Raw genomic sequence first — 24,400 nt, forward strand, 5'->3', positions numbered from 1 at the left:
AATTTTATCACTAATGGTCGATTTTTCCGGCGGGAGTGTGATTGACTCACTAATCGTACCAAGCTTTTTACACAGGAAATAGACACATGACTAACCTATTTCAATAATTACGGTAGTGTTATTTTATTGATGTGCAACGTATAGAATTTGTAAAATAACAGTTTAAAATTCTTGGGAAAAGTTACAGCGTGTGTAAATTCGTACGGCCACCATATTGGATTTGAACTCCCTAGTACCAGCTTTTTTTTATGGCTTTTACTCTATTACACTCTTTTAAAAAATGTTTTTATAGTCGGAAATAAAATCACTTTACAATTTAATGAAAACAAACATGAACGTGTACAAAGTGAATAACATACAATGTACATTCAAGAAAATACAACTTGGAGTTTATTCATACTTTTAGTTGTAATCTGTTGTATGAGCAAATATACATCCCAGGAGAAAATCTTGATGGAGGGGTGGTTGATTGACGAACATCTCACCGACTGAGGGCAGTATTGCAATTGGCTAACTAAATAAGTAACGGAATAATAACACTGAATAATACATCTACGTATTTAGTTAGCTAATTGCAATACTGCCCTCAGTCGGTGAGATGTTCGTCAATCCACCACCCCTCCATCGATAATATACATCACAAGAAAAAATCTTGCCATTCATAAATTCATTAATTTTTTTTTATTATTTTAACTATGAACATTTATTACAACCTTTGGAATTTATTCCTACAAATAAACATATGCATGTATTATGATGTATGTGACAAAAATATGGAACATGGGTATCAGAGATATAGTAGTGGCTAAAAAGGAAGATTATCAGCCATAGACCAATCTTTGAACCAATCATAAAACCAATCATCATGCACATGTATCCCAGACGGCAATCTTAAATCACAAAATACAAGTCATTGAAAATGACACAGTCCCCGTTAAGTTCTCTTTGTGCTGGTCATATTAAAGCGGAGGGGTTGTCGCGAGTGTGTCCTTGAAACTTGAGTTCCAAGTGGCGTATACAACAGATTGTTTATTTACATCAAAACACGTGTTTCGTGTCATAGTAATATGGCCAAAATAAAAACAGCCGTTATTCGGCCATCTTTGATCTGATTATGAAACACACTGATATGTATGATGTGCCAAATACGAATGAAAATGGTACATAAATTGTGGAAATATAGTAGTAAGGCCAAAAACTCAGATGGCTGTCAATCGGCCATCCTTGACCAGATTTTGAAACAAATTGTCATGGACATGCATCCTAACATGTATAAAGTACATGTATGTGCCAAATTTGAATGAAAACTGACAGAGCACGTCCAAGATACTGCATAAAAAAACAAAAACAAGATGCCTGCCAGTCGACCATCTTTGATCCAATTGTGAAATAAATCGTCATGGACATGTATCCTAACATGTATAATCTATGTACCAAGTTTGAATGACAACTGACAAAGCATGTCCAAAATACAACATTTTCAAAAAACAAGATGGCTGCCAGTCGGCCATTTTGAATCGAATCGCTAAACTACTGCATGTGCATATGTCCCACATAAGGTACTAGGCACATGCAAAGAATGAACGGAATCGGTCCACAGGATTCTAAAATATGACGGACAGACTGACGCACGGACACACGGACGGACGGACAGACTCAGGAACTCACGGACGGTCGGGGACATGTATCCTAACATGTATGATCTATGTACTAAATTTGAATGAAAACTGACAAAGCATGTTCAAAATATTACATTTTCAAAAAACAAGATGGCTGCCAGTCGGCCATCTTTGATCCAATTGTGAAATAAATCATCATGGACATGTATCCTATCATGGACATGTATCCTAACATGTATAATCTATGTACCAAGTTTGAATGAAAACTGACAAAGCATGTCCAAAATACAACATTTTCAAAAAACAAGATGGCTGCCAGTCGGCCATTTTGAATCAAATCGCTAAACCACTGCATGTGCATATATCCCACATAAAGTACTAGGCACATGCAAAGAATGAACGGAATCGGTCCAAGGGATTCTGAGATACGACTCCGGACGAACGCACGGACGGACGGAGACCGAATTATAAGTCCCCGTTTTCGGACTTCGTTCGAACGGGGACTAAAAACTGTATCAGTGTTTGACATGAGTTGGCCATCTTTGATCTGATTGTAAAACAAATTGTCAATGACATGTATCGTAACTTCATCCAACACAAACATTCCAGTAGAATGTGACATGTTACATGTAGGTCACAAGCACAAAATACAATTATGCAGATGGAACAAGAATACAACACACAGGAAGGTTTCTCAGATGTGGTGCTTTGAAGGATGGCCGGATTTAGATTTTGTCATCTTGGCCAAACCGAATATATAGACAGAAGCAATGGCTACAGTGTAAAAATTAAACCAGCTCAGCTAAGATGCACTATTAGAAGTCAAGTACTAGAAAAGTATACTTATACTGCAAACCACTAAGAAACAACATATGCCCCACATTTCTAGGCAACCAGGAGCACATTCAATGTGCCATTATTATCATTACTGCTACTACTGCCATACTATAGAGGAATAAATTAACAAACAAACAAACAGACAGATGGTGTAAACCTGTAGGCCATATCATTTGGTTTGCACGGGGTAACAAATTACTACTATAGATGTGCATATTTTCTGTTTTTGTTTAGTTTTTAATTTCAATAAAATATTTGAATACATGTTTGAAAATGTTACATATTCATAAAATTAATAATTCCAAAAAAAACTGGATGCAGCAAGTGTAATTGTGATTTTCAAGGCTGGAAATTTAATCCAATACTGCATGCATAAAAATCTGGGTTGAAAGGTGAACATTGTGTCCCAGGCCAGCTAAATTCATAGCTATTTAAATCTATTAGTAGACTTGTATTAATTCTAATTTGAGAATTATCTCTGAGGTATGTCAGGTCTGGTTGTTTGTGTATTATTTCCAGTTATTTCTAGAATTAATTTACATTCAAGAAAATGAGACAAAAATTGTAGGTATCGATAAAACATAATATTTTTTAATTTTAATTGTGTACTTGTAAATATATATATGTATATGGAAAACAAATACATGTGTATATATGTATATATATGCTGGAGGTATACTTAAATTATGAAATGTCGGATTCACATCTATCAAATTTTCAATAATGTATAATTCATGATATTGTCAGATTGTCCTCAGTCATGCATGACCCCTAAAGGCCACACATCCTGGTACATTGTCATTGACTCTGCAGGTCGGCGTCTTCTACACCGATCTGACACATATTGCACAAATAGTGCTGGTAGTTTGTGCGAAACTTCGAACAGTTCAAAGTCAGTCAGTCATATTTTATGGATAAAATAAATAATTTCAGTGATTTTTTTTACTAAATAATAATAAATGAAACTTAGAAATATTGTAGAAATAAACTTGCCCCAAAATAAGGTAATTCTGTAATTGATTTATGCTGCTAGTTCCTGGTTCAGAAGGCTTTCTACACGTGATTTCATTGTGTCCAAGAACATTCTATTTAAAGCTAGTTGAAATCTTAAATTACGTGGGAAATTTCAAACTTCAAAGAAAAAATTTATTATCTTTATTATGTGTTACTTTATACTGTTCCAAAGATTGAATTATGTATTAAATTATATTAAAAGTGTTATGCAATAAATCCTACTTGATCATTTCCAGTTTTAGATGCATATGCAGGTACATGTAATTGACAAGACATTTTATTTGTCTGTTTGGGTGAATGTTACTTTTATAGTGGAAGTCATAATTCATTAACTCTTGTCAAATTTCAGTGCATGTCTATGACTTTAAAAGCTATGCGCATATATGACATTGTATAGTAAGTTACAAACTGATTCTTTAGGGAATTGAATTTTCAAACTCAGTTTTCCACTTTAACCCAATAAGCGGTTTTATATTGACCTTGCATATGAACCTAAACCAATGTGTGGACAGTGGTCATTCATGTGTAAAACATTGAACAGAAAAGACTAAACTTTAATACTGTAGAATACTTTATTTTCGCTTGGAATTTATTTTTGCTGAAGGGATGATTCCGTGAAAATAAAATCCAGCGAATATACTTTTTTTCCTATATTTCACATTAAACTCATCAAAAATCAGTGAAAATAAATTCCAAGCAAAACGCCCAAAAAACCTTTTCAGTGAAAATCAATTCCAGCGAAAATAAAGTATTCCACAGTAATTGTCGTTCATTCAAATCTTCCAAATTTCTGCTGGCTTATTCAACTACTTGATCCCAAGCCAGGTGACTACTAAAACACTATACTGTGACACAGTAGTACCGGTATATGCCAAAACAAATCTATAGCACCATGCTTTAAACATTTAAAAAAAAAGAAATGTTAAAATGGAGTTTCATACATTTTCTGGAATTATTACTTGCATTAAAAATACATGTATCTTAATATAGTTTTCCAGACATACTGATGACTAGCAGCAATACTGGTACTGTTTATTTCCATTCAAAGAACCCTACTTCTTGTAAATCGTGTTTGAGTTGCAAGATTTGACCTTTGCTCATATTATTCATGGGAGTCCTTGCAGGCCCGACATCCACACCACAGAGAACCATTAAAGCTTTGGTAATGCTGCAAAAGTCAACACCTAGGAACAGAACGAAAACAAAATTAAACTAAAGACTAAATATGTAGTCATTCACAATGAGTGAATACTATAGTTACTCCATTAAAAGTGCATTCTTTTACTTTTTTTTTATTTTGATTCCTATAAAATACTCTTTAAGATATAGGGCTACTCCAGTATTTCCTCTATTTTCACATAAGGTATATTTCATACAACAAGGATGAAATAATAAATTAAAGGCTAATCTTAAAATTAGTTACATGTACTGGTAGATACAAAGAAGAAACGGAACATTTTTGAATATAATAAATTTACATGTATCTCAAATACATTTTCCAGGATCAAGAAAAGTGTCAACTATTTCAGCAAGATGCAAAATACCCAGTAACCCATCATAGCAAGATGCAAAATACCCAGTAACCCATCATATCAAGATGCAAAATACCCAGTAACCCATCATATCAAAATGCAAAATACCCAGTAACCCATCATATCAAGATGCAAAATACTGTAAAATGACTAATTTTCACGTGGTTTAAATTTCGCTGATTTAACATTTCAGGTATATTCAGTGGGTTTTAAATTCACGGTTTTGTCATTTAGATAATGTATTCTATGCTAAATTTTACATATTCACTGGGTTTTAATTTAGCGCATTTTTCATTCAGCGAAATAAGCCAAATTAAAACCCAGTGAACAATTGATCCTTTTACAGTACCCAGTAACCCATCATATCAAGATGCAAAATACCCAGTAACCCATCATATCAAGATGCAAAATACCCAGTAACCCATCATAGCAAGATGCAAAATACCCAGTAACCCATCATATCAAGATGCAAAATACCCAGTAACCCATCATATCAAGATGCAAAATACCCAGTAACCCATCATATCAAGATGCAAAATGCCCAGTAACCCATCATATGAAGATGCAAAATACCCAGTAACCCATCATATCAAGATGCAAAATACCCAGTAACCCATCATATCAAGATGCAAAATACCCAGTAACCCATCATATCAAGATGCAAAATACCCAGTAACCCATCATATCAAGATGCAAAATACCCAGTAACCCATCATAGCAAGATGCAAAATGCCCAGTAACCCATCATATCAAGATGCAAAATACCCAGTAACCCATCATATCAAGATGCAAAATACCCAGTAACCCATCATATCAAGATGCAAAATACCCAGTAACCCATCATATCAAGATGCAAAATACCCAGTAACCCATCATATCAAGATGCAAAATGCCCAGTAACCCATCATATGAAGATGCAAAATACCCAGTAACCCATCATATGAAGATGCAAAATACCCAGTAACCCATCATATCAAGATGCAAAATACCCAGTAACCCATCATATCAAGATGCAAAATACCCAGTAACCCATCATATCAAGATGCAAAATACCCAGTAACCCATCATATCAAGATGCAAAATACCCAGTAACCCATCATAGCAAGATGCAAAATACCCAGTAACCCATCATAGCAAGATGCAAAATACCCAGTAACCCATCATAGCAAGATGCAAAATACCCAGTAACCCATCATATCAAGATGCAAAATACCCAGTAACCCATCATATCAAGATGCAAAATACCCAGTAACCCATCATAGCAAGATGCAAAATACCCAGTAACCCATCATATCAAGATGCAAAATACCCAGTAACCCATCATATCAAGATGCAAAATACCCAGTAACCCATCATATCAAGATGCAAAATACCCAGTAACCCATCATATCAAGATGCAAAATACCCAGTAACCCATCATAGCAAGATGCAAAATACCCAGTAACCCATCATATCAAGATGCAAAATACCCAGTAACCCATCATATCAAGATGCAAAATACCCAGTAACCCATCATATCAAGATGCAAAATACCCAGTAACGCATCATAGCAAGATGCAAAATGCCCAGTAACCCATCATATCAAGATGCAAAATACCCAGTAACCCATCATATCAAGATGCAAAATACCCAGTAACCCATCATATCAAGATGCAAAATACCCAGTAACCCATCATATCAAGATGCAAAATACCCAGTAACCCATCATATCAAGATGCAAAATACCCAGTAACCCATCATATCAAGATGCAAAATACCCAGTAACCCATCATATCAAGATGCAAAATACCCAGTAACCCATCATAGCAAGATGCAAAATACCCAGTAACCCATCATATCAAGATGCAAAATACCCAGTAACCCATCATATGCAACATTTATACCAAGTTTACCTGAGAAATGATTGATGGCATTTTTTTTACAAAAATGTAAATGTTGGCCAGTCAGATAAATATCATAGAAATTAAAAACAAGCAGCCTTTCGGCTGAGATAGCTCTGCTGTTAGCAATGCACATTTCAATTAAAGAACAGAAGATATCATTAGAAAATGAACAATATGTATAGTATCAAAGCAATGGGACTTGCTGTTTTCAACAAGAATTCAAAAATAACATTTTTCACCATAAATGATTGTGGTTTTTAACAAGAAGAAAATATCACTTTTTACCAAAAATGATAAAAATATTCATCAAAATTAGAGAATTTAAAATATCATGAAATAAACGAATTTGAGAGTGGTCCACATGTAGTACCTATATATGTAATATCAAAGCAATTGGACTTGCGGTTTTTAACAAGAAGTTGAAAATATCACTTTTTACCAAAAATGATAAAAATATTCACCAAAATTAGAGAATTGAAGATATCATTACAAAATGTACAAATCTGAGAGAGATCCACATGTAGTGCCTATATATGTAATATCAAAGCAATTTGACTTGCGGTTTTTAACATGAAGTCAAAAATATCATTTTTTACCAAAAATGACAAAAATGTTCACCAAAATTAGAGAATTGAAGATATCATCATGAAATGAACAAATCTGAGAGAGGTCCACATGTAGTACCTATATATGTAATATCAAAGCAATTGGACTTGTGGTTTTTAACAAGAAGTTGAAAATATCACTTTTTACCAAAAATGACAAAAATATTCACCAAAATTAGAGAATTAAAGATATCATTACAAAATGAACAAATCTGAGAGAGATACACATGTAGTACCTATATATGTAATATCAAAGCAATTGGACTTGCAGTTTTTAACAAGAAGTCGAAAATATCACTTTTTACCAAAAATGACAAAAATATTCACCAAAATTAGAGAATTGAAGATATAATCATGATATGAACAAATCTGAGAGAGGTCTACCCAAGGTACATATACACCAAGTATCAAAACATTCAGGCTTGTAGTTTTCAAGAAGAAGTCGAAAAATTAAAACATTGACACGGACGCCGGACGACAATGGACAATCACTCATATGATAAGCTCCGCTCGACAAAGTCGACAGCGGAGCTAAAAACATGCAACTCGTTATGTCTTCAAAGAACCGAGTGGAATACATGGAATAAACAAAAACACTAATGGATGTAGATATGTATATCATTATGACAAGTTTGAACCTCATAGGTCAAGACATGCACAGATGGATGATATAAGTCACTGTTTTAAACATCATTTAATGGGGACTAAAAGAACCCTAGTCAGATATTTTTCAGAAATTTTATTATAAAAGGGGTATTCATGTCTGAAAAGAGGTAGACATTCAAGTACATGTAGATTATCCCTATTCTTCCAAGACAGTACTAACTGTCCAAAACTCTATCCTTGACTGACAATACAATATTAATAAACAAATTGTGTAATATTGTTATTTTAAAAGAAGCACAGCATCTACTAGTGTATATACTTACCAGTCCTTGTATGTTTTAAAAGAACTTTAATGAATGCATGACTTTTAAACTGAAAATGACAAAAACATTGATTAATATTCAACATAAATCAAGAATGTTTGGTTGGTTTGAATACCCCAGGCCAGTGAAATGTTTGGTTGCTTCAGGGAGAGGCGATTTCAAGGAACATTGTTTGGTTGGTTTGGGACAATTTCAAGGATCCCAGTGAAAACGTTGGTTGGTTTGAGGAAGGGTGAGTTCAAAAACCCTGATGAAATTATTGGTTGTTTTCGGGATGGGCAATTTCAAGGACCTCAAAAATATGTATCGAAAATATTTTCGATAACTCTGAGAATAATTAACATTACCACTCATTAGGTGAACCCAAATTATAATGTCTCAGGAAAAAAAGACAAAAGACTGGCCATGAAAATTTGATTAATAATTGATAGGGATGTACACACTTCATTCCAGGGTCTGTTTGTCTACATACACGAGATGCAAGTTCAGGTACAAGGTAGCTGTGTTTCTGTCAACAAAGTTAATCATGTTGTGTACAATGATAAATTAAAGCTCAAGTTATTTTCTTATGGTCATTGTTATCACAATGTTTTTGCCAAAGAACAAACTGTTATTTCGTTGTTGACATGGTGATTGCAATTGTTATCACTGAGTAATAAATTTCCAAATAGTAAATAATAGCATTTTTTTACTAAAACCTGAGTACTGAAATTATTCTCACAAAATTAACAAATCTGATAGAGGTTCATTTTAGCTTTGTTTGTAGCAATGTATGATGAGAAAAAAAATCACAATTTATTATGTTTATCCTTATCACCCCCACCCCAACACACACGCACCCCCCCCCCCACCACCACCCCACCCCCCACCACCACCACCACCACCACCACCACCACCACCACCACCACCAACACCAACACCAACACCAACACCACCACCAACACCACCACCACCACCACACACACACACACACACACACACAATTAAGTTTATTTTATATTTCTATCTTTACATTGGCCAATAGTTAAAATAACCATTGTTGACAGTATATACAAAATTTTTATTGAGGGGGAGTAGGATTTACCTGTCCCTGTCTGGCTGCCACCATGTCTCCATTGTTGTAGTCTTCAATGATACCATTATACAGTTTTCCTGCATAATTATATGTACTGTAATCATACAAAAGAGTCACATGAAAGTAAAAACCTTTGAACACCATTTTTTTGAGCAACATGTTGCACACTTTGATGGGTTTTTTTCCTAATACACAATTTCCCATTGGTGAATATTTTTAATATGGAAATTATTATGCAAGTCTATTTGGTGTAAGGAAACAAAACTGAATAGTTTTATAAATCTAAACATTTATTTTTTATATTTTTATTTTTGAATACAATTCAATATGTTAGTTAGTATTTCATAATGAACTAGTTTGTGGTTTCTGTTGTTACTAAGCTATCAAACATCTGATTGACTTTGTATGATGGATGTTTTAGGTTAATGTGCATTTGAGTCTTTACATTCATTCCCTATCTAGAAGAGAGTTTTAAAAAAAAAAATTTAAAAAACACTGGATTCAATAAAGTTGAGATTATATAACTCACCTCCCGACAAATGTTTCCGCTCCTAAAGACAAGGCAGGTAGTAGTTGCTAAAAAAAAAAAAAATTATCTGATATATTCCATAATGTTTTGATCATCATCAATAATGGCAAGGTTATTGTAGTTATTGCTCAGGACAACTAGATAACAACAAAAGTATACTGCATGCCTCATAATTTACCTTAATATTAACCTGTGTGTTTGCAATCATACAGTACATATAGGTGTTTGAGAAGGTATGAAGTGAACTGATGTGAATATAAATGATCCTCACCTCATCTAAGCCATACATGACATCATACTTCCCGTACGCAATGCAACGGCCGTAATCCAACAAGTCAGGTGATGTAAATTTGACACCCCGAAATGTTGGTACATTAACTTCATTATCAATCACTTCAAATAGTCTCTCAACAGATACTACAAAGAAAACATGAACATGAAACACGCTGGACTTTCACTGAATTGTTAAACTTAATTAGTGTAAATTTTACTAATTTACTAATTTTAGATATTAGGAAATTTTGAAAACAAAATTTCAATTTATTACTAATGACAGAGAGAGTATGGACATTTTGACATACTTACTATTTACACCTGTAAGGGCATTAATGTGATAATAATAGAGAGGTAACGTTGGTGCCGATGATGCAATCTCTGCCAGATATGAAGCAACCCGTACTGAAAAATTAATACAAATAGGCATGATTATCTGTGCATTATTAATTAATTTGCATAACCATGCATAATTAATGCTTGCATCACAACTTTAAACAAAATTAAATCACCTTAGCTATGCCCTTGTTGTATGTAACCATGGACAATTAACTACTTTTTAGATGATACCTAAATGTGATGAGATGTACATGCAATGTATATACTGTAAACTACTTTATTCCCACTTGGAATTTATTTGCATTGAGGGGATAATTCAGTGAAAATAAAATCCAGCAAATGTACTTTTTTTACTATATTTTCACATTCAACTCATCAAAAATCAGTGAAAATAAATTACATACAAAACACCCAAAAAGCTTTTTCAGCGAAAATTAATTCCATCTACAATAAAGTATTTCACAGTAATCTAGTTATTCAACTATGCATACAACAATGACATCACAGCTTAACAGGAATTCAGTAACGGAAATTAAAACTTTATTATGTTATAATAATATACATGAGTGCTATTATGTATATTATGTATTTTTCTATAACTTCTTTGGTAATTTTAAACAAAATGGCCATAATTTCGCTTTGCCTACAGGTCTTTTTCAGTAATAAATTTAAATTATTCAACATTTTATCTACAAATGTTGTTATTTCAAATAATGAAAGTACATCATTATCCCAGCCCAAGTTTGGCTACCAGTCAGTCAAACGTCAATAAACAAAACAAAAAATCTGACAGAAATTAAAAATATGGAAAATGAAAATACTGGTTTGTCATGTAAAAGTGGACATAAGGTGACTTGAAAAAATTAACAACTGTGTAATGTACCTTCTGTTGATGGTTTGAAAAAAGTGGTTGGCATGGCAGCAATTGCTGTGGCTCCTATGGTTGCAGCATGTCTGGCCTGAAAGATACAAAGTTTAGATCGCAAGATATGGTTTAGTGGATAAAGGTCAAATATTTTCAAGGGATCACAAAACGCTATTGTAATAGAAAAAGATGTAGGCTATGGAGTCACATGAAATTTAGCCTTTGCCCTTAAATTGTCTACTGGGTAGTTAATATTATCTGTAGCAGTTATGTATCTACCAGGTAGTTAATTATGGTATGCAGCTGTTATATATGTACCAGGTACTTAATTATGGTCTGTAGCTGTTATACATCTACCAGGTAGTTAATTATGGTATGCAGCTGTTATATATCTACCAGGTACTTAATTATGGTCTGTAGCTGTTATATATCTACCAGGTAGTTAATTATGGTCTGTAGCTGTTATATATCTACCAGGTAGTTAATTATGGTCTCTAGCTGTTATATATCTACCAGGTAGTTAATTATGGTATGCAGCTGTTATATATCTACCAGGTAGTTAATTATGGTATGTAGCTGTTATATATCTACCAGGTACTTAATTATGGTCTGTAGTTGTTATATATCTACCAGGTAGTTAATTATGGTATGCAGCTGTTATATATGTACCAGGTACTTAATTATGGTCTGTAGCTGTTATATATCTACCAGGTAGTTAATTATGGTATGCAGCTGTTATATATCTACCAGGTACTTAATTATGGTCTGTAGTTGTTATATATCTACCAGGTAGTTAATTATGGTCTGTAGCTGTTATATATCTACCAGGTAGTTAATTATGGTATGCAGCTGTTATATATCTACCAGGTAGTTAATTATGGTATGCAGCTGTTATATATGTACCAGGTACTTAATTATGGTCTGTAGTTGTTATATATGTACCAGGTAGTTAATTATGGTATGCAGCTGTTATATATGTACCAGGTACTAAATTATGGTCTGTAGCGGTTATATATGTACCAGGTAGTTAATTATGGTATGCAGCTGTTATATATCTACCAGGTAGTTAATTATGGTATGTAGCTGTTATATATCTACCAGGTAGTTAATTATGGTTTGTAGCTGTTATATATCTACCAGGTAGTTAATTATGGTCCGTAGCTGTTATATATCTACCAGGTAGTTAATTATGGTATGCAGCTGTTATATATGTACCAGGTACTTAATTATGGTCTGTAGCTGTTATATATCTACCAGGTAGTTAATTATGGTATGCAGCTGTTATATATGTACCAGGTACTTAATTATGGTCTGTAGCTGTTATATATCTACTGGGTAGTTAATTATGGTATGCAGCTGTTATATATGTACCAGGTACTTAATTATGGTCTGTAGCTGTTATATATGTACCAGGTACTTAATTATGGTCCGTAGCTGTTATATATCTACCAGGTAGTTAATTATGGTATGCAGCTGTTATATATGTACCAGGTACTTAATTATGGTCTGTAGCTGTTATATATGTACCAGGTACTTAATTATGGTCCGTAGCTGTTATATATCTACCAGGTAGTTAATTATGGTATGCAGCTGTTATATATGTACCAGGTAGTTAATTATGGTCTGTAGCTGTTATATATGTACCAGGTACTTAATTATGGTCTGTAGCTGTTATATATCTACCGGGTACTTAATTATGGTCTGTAGCTGTTAAATATCTACCAGGTTGTTAATCATGGTCTGTAGTTATATATCTAGCAGGTTGTTAATCATGGTCTGTAGTCGTTATATATCTACCAGGTAGTTAATTATGGTCTGTAGTTGTTATATATCTACCAGGTAGTTAATTATGGTATGTAGCTGTTATATATCTACCAAGTTTTAATCATGGTCTGTAGTCGTTATATATCTACCAGGTAGTTAATTATGGTCTGTAGCGGTTATATATCTACTAGGTTGTTAATCATGGTCTGTAGCCGTTATATATCTACCAGGTAGTTAATTGTGGTCTGTAGTTGTTATATATCTACCAGGTAGTTAATTATGGTTTGTAACGGTTATATATCTACCAGGTAGTTAATTATGGTCTGTAGCGGTTATATATGTACCAGGTAGTTAATTATGGTATGTAGCTGTTATATATCTACCAGGTAGTTAACTATGGTCTGTAGCTGTTATATATCTACCAGATAGTTAATTATGGTCTGTAGCTGTTATATATCTACCAGGTTGTTAATCATGGTCTGTAGCCGTTATATATCTACCAGGTAGTTAATTATGGTCTGTAGTTGTTATATATGTACCAGGTTGTTAATCATGGTCTGTAGCCGTTATATATCACCAGGTAGTTAATTATGGTCTGTAGCTGTTATATATCTACCAGGTAGTTAATTATGGTCTGTAGCCGTTATATATCTACCAGGTAGTTAATTATGGTCTGTAGTTGTTATATATCTACCAGGTAGTTAATTATAGTTTGTAGCGGTTATATATCTACCAGGTAGTTAATTATGGTCTGTAGCAGTTATATATGTACCAGGTAGTTAATTATGGTATGTAGCTGTTATATATCTACCAGGTAGTTAACTATGGTCTGTAGCTGTTATATATCTACCAGGTAGTTAATTATGGTCTGTAGCTGTTATATATGTACCAGGTACTTAATTATGGTCTGTAGCTGTTATATATCTACCGGGTACTTAATTATGGTCTGTAGCTGTTAAATATCTACCAGGTTGTTAATCATGGTCTGTAGTTATATATCTAGCAGGTTGTTAATCATGGTCTGTAGTCGTTATATATCTACCAGGTAGTTAATTATGGTCTGTAGTTGTTATATATCTACCAGGTAGTTAATTATGGTATGTAGCTGTTATATATCTACCAAGTTGTTAATCATGGTCTGTAGTCGTTATATATCTACCAGGTAGTTAATTATGGTCTGTAGCGGTTATATATCTACCAGGTTGTTAATCATGGTCTGTAGCCGTTATATATCTACCAGGTAGTTAATTGTGGTCTGTAGTTGTTATATATCTACCAGGTAGTTAATTATGGTTTGTAACGGTTATATATCTACCAGGTAGTTAATTATGGTCTGTAGCGGTTATATATGTACCAGGTAGTTAATTATGGTATGTAGCTGTTATATATCTACCAGGTAGTTAACTATGGTCTGTAGCTGTTATATATCTACCAGATAGTTAATTATGGTCTGTAGCTGTTATATATCTACCAGGTTGTTAATCATGGTCTGTAGCCGTTATATATCTACCAGGTAGTTAATTATGGTCTGTAGTTGTTATATATGTACCAGGTTGTTAATCATGGTCTGTAGCCGTTATATATCACCAGGTAGTTAATTATGGTCTGTAGCTGTTATATATCTACCAGGTAGTTAATTATGGTCTGTAGCGGTTATATATCTACCAGGTTGTTAATCATGGTCTGTAGCCGTTATATATCTACCAGGTAGTTAATTATGGTCTGTAGTTGTTATATATCTACCAGGTAGTTAATTATAGTTTGTAGCGGTTATATATCTACCAGGTAGTTAATTATGGTCTGTAGCAGTTATATATGTACCAGGTAGTTAATTATGGTATGTAGCTGTTATATATCTACCAGGTAGTTAACTATGGTCTGTAGCTGTTATATATCTACCAGGTAGTTAATTATGGTCTGTAGCTGTTATATATCTACCAGGTAGTTAATTATGGTCTGTAGCTGTTATATATCTACCAGGTAGTTAATTATGGTCTGTAGCTGTTATATATCTACCAGGTAGTTAATTATGGTCTGTAGTTGTTATATATCTACCAGGTAGTTAATTATGGTCTATAGCTGTTATATATCTACCAGGTAGTTAATTATGGTCTGTAGCTGTTATATATCTACCAGGTAGTTAATTATGGTCTGTAGTTGTTATATATCTACCAGGTAGTTAATTATTGTCTGTAGTTGTTATATATCTACCAGGTAGTTAATTATGGTCTGTAGTTGTTATATATGTACTTGGTAGTTAATTATGGTATGTAGCGATTATATATCTACCAGCTAGTTAATTATGGCCTGTAGCTGTTATATATCTACCATGTAGTTAATTATGGTCTGTAGTTGTTATATATCTACCAGGTAGTTAATTATGGCCTGTAGCTGTTATATATCTACCATGTAGTTAATTATGGTCTGTAGCTGTTATATATCTACCAGGTAGTTAATTATGGCCTGTAGCTGTTATATATCTACCATGTAGTTAATTATGGTCTGTAGTTGTTATATATTTACCATGTAGTTAATTATGGTCTTAGTTGTTATATATCTACCAGGTAGTTAATTATGGCCTGTAGCTGTTATATATCTACCATGTAGTTAATTATGGTCTGTAGTTGTTATATATCTACCATGTAGTTAATTATGGTCTGTAGTTGTTATATATCTACCAGGTAGTTAATTATGGTCTGTAGCTGTTATATATCTACCAGGTTGTTAATCATGGTCTGTAGTCGTTATATATCTACGAGGTAGTTAATTATGGTCTGTAGTTGTTATATATGTACTTGGTAGTTAATTATGGTCTGTAGCTGTTCTGTATCTACCGGGTAGTTAATTATGGTCTGTAGCTGTTATATATCTACCAGGTTGTTAATCATGGTCTGTAGCCGTTATATATCTACCAGGTAGTTAATTATGGTCTGTAGTTGTTATATATCTACCAGGTAGTTAATTATGGTATGTAGCGGTTATATATCTACCAGGTAGTTAATTATGGTCTGTAGCTGTTATATATCTACCAGGTTGTTAATCATGGTCTGTAGCCGTTATATATCTACCAGGTAGTTAATTATGGTCTGTAGCTGTTATATATCTACCAGGTAGTTAATTATGGTCTGTAGCGGTTATATATCTACCAGGTAGTTAATTATGGTCTGTAGTCATTATATATCTACCAGGTAGTTAATTATGGTCTGTAGTTGTTATATATGTACTTGGTAGTTAATTATGGTCTGTAGCTGTTATGTATCTACCAGGTAGTTAATTATGGTATGCAGCTGTTATATATCTACCAAGTTGTTAATCATGGTCTGTAGTCGTTATATATCTACCAGGTACTTAATTATGGTCTGTAGTTGTTATATATCTACCAGGTAGTTAATTATGGTATGTAGCTGTTATATATCTACCAAGTTGTCAATCATGGTCTGTAGTCGTTATATATCTACCAGGTACTTAATTATGGTCTGTAGCTGTTATGTATCTACCAGGTAGTTAATTATGGTCTGTAGCGTTTATATATCTACCAGGTAGTTAATTATGGTCTGTAGTTGTTATATATCTACCAGGTAGTTAATTATGGTCTGTAGTTGTTATATATCTACCAGGTAGTTAATTATGGTATGTAGCTGTTATATATCTACCAACTTGTTAATCATGGTCTGTAGTCGTTATATATCTACCAGGTACTTAATTATGGTCTGTAGCTGTTATATATCTACCAGGTTGTTAATCATGGTCTGTAGTCGTTATATATCTACGAGGTAGTTAATTATGGTCTGTAGTTGTTATATATGTACTTGGTAGTTAATTATGGTCTGTAGCTGTTCTGTATCTACCGGGTAGTTAATTATGGTCTGTAGCTGTTATATATCTACCAGGTTGTTGATCATGGTCTGTAGCCGTTATATATCTACCAGGTAGTTAATTATGGTCTGTAGTTGTTATATATCTACCAGGTAGTTAATTATGGTATGTAGCGGTTATATATCTACCAGGTAGTTAATTATGGTCTGTAGCTGTTATATATCTACCAGGTTGTTAATCATGGTCTGTAGCCGTTATATATCTACCAAGTAGTTAATTATGGTATGTAGTTGTTATATATCTACCAGGTAGTTAATTATGGTCTGTAGCTGTTATATATCTACCAGGTAGTTAATTATGGTATGTAGCTGTTATATATCTACCAAGTTGTTAATTATGGTCTGTAGCTGTTATATATCTACCAGGTAGTTAATTATGGTCTGTAGTCATTATATATCTACCAGGTAGTTAATTATGGTCTGTAGTTGTTATATATGTACTTGGTAGTTAATTATGGTCTGTAGCTGTTCTGTATCTACCGGGTAGTTAATTATGGTCTGTAGCTGTTATGTATCTACCAGGTAGTTAATTATGGTATGTAGCTGTTATATATCTACCAAGTTGTTAATCATGGTCTGTAGTCGTTATATATCTACCAGGTACTTAATTATGGTCTGTAGCTGTTATATATCTACCAGGTAGTTAATTATGGTCTGTAGCTGTTACATATCTACCAGGTAGTTAATTATGGTATGTAGCTGTTATATATCTACCAGGTAGTTAATTATGGTCTGTAGCGGTTATATATCTACCAGGTAGTTAATTATGGTCTGTAGCGGTTATATATCTACCAGGTAGTTAATTATGGTCTCTAGCTGTTATGTATCTACCAGGTAGTTAATTATGGTCTGTAGCTGTTATGTATCTACCAGGTAGTTAATTATGGTCTCTAGCTGTTATATATCTACCAGGTAGTTAATTATGGTCTCTAGCTGTTATATATCTACCAGGTAGTTAATTATGGTCTCTAGCTGTTATATATCTACCAGGTACTTAATTATGGTCTCTAGCTGTTATGTGTCTACCAGGTAGTTAATTATGGTCTCTAGCTGTTATATATCTACCAGGTAGTTAATTATGGTCTCTAGCTGTTATGTATCTACCAGGTAGTTAATTATGGTCTCTAGCTGTTATGTATCTACCAGGTAGTTAATTTTAGTATGTAGCTGTTATGTATCTACCAGGTAGTTAATTATGGTCTGTAGCTGTTATATATCTACCAGGTAGTTAATTATGGTCTGTAGCTGTTATGTATCTACCAGGTAGTTAATTATGGTATGCAGCTGTTATATATCTACCAGGTAGTTAATTATGGTCTGTAGCTGTTATATATCTTCCAGGTAGTTAATTATGGTATGCAGCTGTTATATATCTACCAGGTAGTTAATTATGGTCTCTAGCTGTTATATATCTACCAGGTAGTTAATTATGGTCTCTAGCTGTTATATATCTACCAGGTACTTAATTATGGTCTCTAGCTGTTATGTATCTACCAGGTAGTTAATTATGGTCTCTAGCTGTTATGTATCTACCAGGTAGTTAATTTTAGTATGTAGCTGTTATGTATCTACCAGGTAGTTAATTATGGTCTGTAGCTGTTATATATCTACCAGGTAGTTAATTATGGTCTGTAGCTGTTATGTATCTACCAGGTAGTTAATTATGGTCTGTAGCTGTTATATATCTACCAGGTAGTTAATTATGGTCTGTAGCTGTTATATATCTACCAGGTAGTTAATTATGGTATGCAGCTGTTATATATCTACCAGGTAGTTAATTATGGTCTGTAGCTGTTATATATCTTCCAGGTAGTTAATTATGGTCTGTAGCTGTTATATATCTTCCAGGTAGTTAATTATGGTATGTAGCTGTTATATATCTACCAGGTAGTTAATTATGGTCTGTAGCTGTTATATATCTACCAGGTAGTTAATTATGGTCTGTAGTTGTTATATATCTACCAGGTAGTTAATTTTACCTATTAATGTGTCATATTAAAGATGTGTTATTTTATGTACCTTAAATATCTGATTAAAATTATCGGTATATGTCACCTTTCATTAGTTAATAACTGAATATACTAGACTATAACTGTTGGAGGTGGGATTATGATAACCCCATTGATAACAATTGAACAAGTGTCAGATTTACCAGTTCTTTGACATCTTGAATACTGTGTGCGCCAACATGTACTATAACAGCAGTAAGTCTACAGAGAGAAATCATAGTTAAATTATTGAATCTTTTGACAAAATTTAGAGAAAGTCAATGACACTCCATGTCATCGGATTCAAGAGAAATATTCACTGCTACAAAAAGTTTACAAAATTCATTGACTCATGGAATTCATGAACATTTGTCAAGTTCTGAATACAAATTACACCTTTTGAAAAATACATTAACTCAGAATGGTAGTGATCCAGAATAAAACATAGAAGTGAAAAACCTTAATTCAATTTTAAATTTTAATAATTTTGGGAGATAGATTTTTTCATATTAACCACATGTTTTCATATTACTTACTTATTTCTGCCTGCCTCAACCCATTTTTCAGCCACTTTTTTTCTTTCCTCCACATTCATAGAAACCCCTTCACCAGTTGATCCGTTAACTGTTATATAAAAAACATACAGTCTAGAAATACTTTATAATTCACTATAAAATGCAATTAACCTTTCAACAAATATATTGCATACTCACCAAAAACGGAGAAAACTCCTTCATCTACTAAGTGATCAACATACAGGTCTATAATTGGAAGATTTAATGACCTGAAAAAAATGTCAATACTTCAGTGTATAAATGACCTAGTCAATTTGCAAAATTTATTGCACAGCTGGTCATGCTATTTAATACTGATGAACTAAGCAACATACAAATCCTTACAAAATAATTACTTTCATAAAGGTTAATATTTATTTATTTTAATAGATTATTATTGATGTCATAGTAGCTAATCAGCTTGACAATAAAAGAAATGAGTGATAATCCATATTATATATACCTCATAGCCCTACCAGCCAATCAGGTTTGCAGATTTGTCAGTCTGTAAATTTGAATATTAACTTCTCCAGCTGTGAACAATGTCCTAACAGTTTTTATTAATTGTTGTGCAAGAACACAATCCTGAATTTATCTTTGAATTCAAAAAACAGTAACATCTATCAAGATTGAGCAGTCAATCACCATTTTGAACAAGTTGTGACTTGTGTTATGACAAGTACCGTACCATAATCGCACTGACACGAATATCAGAGGTGTGTCCATGCCCAAAATAAAATCGTATTTAGTATATAGTATACAGTAAACGCATGTATGTGCACTTCTGTTTGAAATGTGCGTCTTATAGAGCAAAAACAGTAGCGATAATCAATCAGAATCATGTTGTTGAAAATATGCCGCTAACCTCCTGGAGCTTTACATTTCTCAAAATTTTATGACGTTTTCACATTTTAATGTGTCTGCTTGTTTTTATCTTGATGTAGTCAATTTGTAATCTTTACATAAACCACTAATTTCATTCGAAAATCAGTTTACACCTTGCACAAATATTACAAGTGATCTAAAAATGGCTGTTCTTACATGGAGTTTTCTTAGCATTTCCTCAACAGCTATGTAACCAAGGTATTGAACATTTCTTGGGAAGAGTTGAACTCTATATAAATATTTGTAACCGAGTGATAATCATCAAACACCATGACTGACTAAATGCTCAAGTATGTCTAGAAAGGCCACACTGCGTACATGGCTTAGTGCTGAAACTTGAACATTTCAGAATTTGTGATTTTGTACAACATTTTGTATTTCTATTTATTTTATTATAGAGTTGCATTTATTCTGCTCTGAATGACCATAGTACACGGTTTTTGTTAGTGTGCACAGATGTGTAGACCTTCAGAGAGCATTACTGACCACAGCTTTTTCTCGTTCAATGCCCCCTTCCCAATGACAAATCTGTGTATCAACCTTGAGCTCAATATTTGTATATTTTCGCTTGGATTTAATTAAACGCTATTTTAGCTGAAGGAGTGATTCAGTGAAAATAAATTCAATACAAAACACCCAAAATGTCCTTCCATCAAAAATTAATTCCAGTTAAAATAAAGTATTTTACAGTAATACTGTAGAATACTTTATTTTCGCTTGGAATTTATTTTTGCTATTTTCGCTGAAGGGATGATTCCGTGAAAATAAAATCCAGCGAATATACTTTTTTGTCCTGTATTTCACATTAAACTCATCAAAAATCAGTAAAAGTAAATTCCACACAAAATACCCAAAAAGCCTTTTCAGCAAAAATTAATTCCAGCGAAAATAAAGTATTCCACAGTATTGACTTTATTGAGAAATAAAGACATAATCAAAATATATATTTCTATGAATAATAATATTAAGTTGCTTCAAGTGTAGTACATTGTTTATTCTATAATGATAAAACAATCAAAATATAATACATTCTGACAATTACACTGACCAGGTAATTAATTAATTAATTAATTAAAATAATACAGAAACCAAAACTGTATTAAATACTCACCCATCTTCTTTGAATGGTGCATATGGGGCTGCAATCAATCCTTTTATATGAAGTTCCATCTAGAGATGCAATCAAAAATGTTTTTTATTTTATAGACTATAAATTTACAGTGCAAATTAACCTAGGGATAAAACAATATGTTTATAATATTGATGGTCTGTTTTGGAAACACAAATTACACAATTACAGGAAACACTCTACTATGTGCCAGTATAAACTGCATGGGTTAAACATAAATTTGTTATATCTCTGATATGTTATTGTGGTTTTCAGTAGAAGTATTTTAACATTTTGTCTTTTTCACTTATTTTTAAATTGTGATTCCCTAATGTTGCTTAGCTTAATATTGTCAATGTTTGTATTTTTCAAGTTTTATTTATTTTTACAGCTTCTGTATGTTTCTGTAATTTTTTTTTCTCGTGCTGCCTCTTTGAATAGTAAGTTGTCTGTAGTTAACATATGGCTGTAATATTTAATACGAATGTGTCAACGGAAATGTACCAAATTTTGAACAAAACATCTAGACGATATCTGAGGTAGCTGGTACGGAACTATTCCATAGCAGACTTGTGTGAGCATTCATGCACCCAGACATCACTACCTAAATCAAAGATTGGTTGGATTAATTTATAAAAACAGGAAGACAATGCAGTAGTTATTTTTATATTTTGTTTATATTCTATTTTTTCTTTTAGTAAAAATAGGCTTTTTGCCCCTTTCTTTTTGGATTTGCAAGTGCTTGGGGTGGGCTTGAGATAATTAAATCTTTTAGTCAGGTTTTTTTTTCACTGCCTTCAAAAAATGATCAGACTATCACTTAAAAGTCTCTCCCATTCATTAAAGATCATAGCGTTTGTTTTCTCAATATATACTTTAAGTTTCCAATGTCATTTTGTTTCAGATAGTAGAACAATATCATTTGCAGCTGACTGGCGTTTCCTTTACAGTTAGAGGTTTACATGTGTTGGGATCATTTATAAAATAATTGAATAGTAATGTAAACAAAAAACTTTATTATGGGTTACTTAATACAATCTGAAGCTGGTTGAGAAAAAAAAAAGAATATAGTTTTAATAAAAAAAGTAGGTGGTCCAACTTATTATAAAGAGACTATGGTAGTACATGTATAAGCCTAGCAAGGTCACTGGTGTAGGTGGCTGCATGTCACATGTATACAGTAGATCCTTGAAAAGGGAGGATTCAATGGACATGAGAATCTGGTTATCTTACATCAAATCATACCAGGGTCAAGTAAAAAGGATGAATGGCCTTTAAAGATAAAGATAATGGAAGCTAATTCATAATATATACTATATGCTCTAGTATAAATATATGTAGACACTTTTCGTTTATGATGCAAAAGATGAATGTTCACAAGTCTTACAAACTTTCATTACAATCTGAATATCATAGATTATTAAATAGCACAAATATGAAGACAAAATTATTTCGCCGGCATAACTTTATTGGGGGGGAACATTATTTCCACTGTGGTTTTAAGGTCAAAGATTATATATTTTTTAACAGTCAACAAGTTTTAAGATCAATTTGCATAGATGACTAATAACATCACAGAACCAAGACTGCTTTTTTATAAAAATCAACACAAAGTTCTGTAATATTAACTACTTTATTTTCACTTTATTTATCTTTCTCACTGAAGGAATGAATCAGTGAAATCAAGTGAAAATTACTCCTATATATTTTTTACATTCAACTCATCAAAAATCAGTGAAAATAAACTTCAGCAATAATTAAGTCTAGCTAAAATAAAACATCATTGAACAGTAAATATATTAATTGAATTACAAATTAACTGCTATTAATATAACATTACCTTGCCATTGACTTCTTGATTGTTCATATTTATACCAGATTTTCAAAATAAATATCTGAGAATTAATTGAAAACAAATTCATGATAAAATATAGGATCTTTGGAGGGTAACAATAAATCTCTCGGTGTTTGGGGCTGATATATGACACATGTGTATTATGATATTATTATAATTTTAAGGATGCAATAAAATATTACTAATACTATGATATTGTGACTATAAATACATGGGTGATGTACATATATACATTATTGGCTGGCAACCCAAATTAATGTGGTTCACATCATTGTGAATCCATGGCATTTCAAAACACTATTTCTTAGAGAAAAATATTATAGACAGAGGAAATAAAAAAATTACAGCGAATTCGTCATTGAAAAAAAATAGCACAAAGCTAAGTGAAGACAACAAAATAGTTTGCTTAGTTTTTCTGCCACCCCCTAGAGTTTCTAATGGTCCACCCCTTAATCATAAACATCACCCAGTATATCACTCTCATATTTGGAATGAGTATCAAATGTCTTGGTAGTGAACTGCTCAATGATATTTTTCTGCACGGATTCACCTATTTTCGCTTCTTTATTTTCCTGGAAAAATGACTTCCACTTTCGCAGATTTTTTTTTTCGTCGACCTACATCCCTCGAAACAAAGAAATATATGAACTGCACGGTTGGCGCAGCCGCCGAAGAGCACGAACGACCCTCAATAAAAATAACGATATGTAATAAGATATTAACCTACCAGATAACTGTATTTGATTTTCTTGCTTTTATAACATAAAATATAAAATTATACAGGATGTATAGTGGACCACTATCACGATGTATGCGTCATGCGCCAGTGAAAACATCAACACAATAACCGGAAGCCGCCAGAAATCCCTTA

General features: G+C 32.9%; 1 protein-coding gene across 1 annotated transcript; it reads right to left on the minus strand.

Annotated features, from left to right (window-relative positions):
* Nucleotides 1–367: 367 nt before the first annotated feature.
* On the minus strand, nt 368–24,400 carry LOC102808009 (N-acetylneuraminate lyase-like). The gene is made up of 13 exons (XM_006815927.3): nt 24,257–24,400; nt 23,515–23,569; nt 21,678–21,736; nt 19,841–19,911; nt 19,664–19,751; nt 19,292–19,349; nt 11,519–11,594; nt 10,609–10,701; nt 10,295–10,440; nt 10,024–10,070; nt 9,504–9,588; nt 8,420–8,468; nt 368–4,654 (listed from the first exon to the last, which is right to left on the minus strand). Exons 2-13 carry the CDS (start codon nt 23,539–23,541, stop codon nt 4,503–4,505), a joined length of 951 nt encoding a protein of 316 aa, XP_006815990.1. The 5' UTR covers nt 23,542–23,569; nt 24,257–24,400; the 3' UTR covers nt 368–4,502.

The sequence above is a fragment of the Saccoglossus kowalevskii genome, chromosome 15 (assembly GCF_978046115.1).
Source record: "Saccoglossus kowalevskii chromosome 15, keSacKowa6.1, whole genome shotgun sequence".
Taxonomy (NCBI): Eukaryota; Metazoa; Hemichordata; class Enteropneusta; family Harrimaniidae; genus Saccoglossus; species Saccoglossus kowalevskii.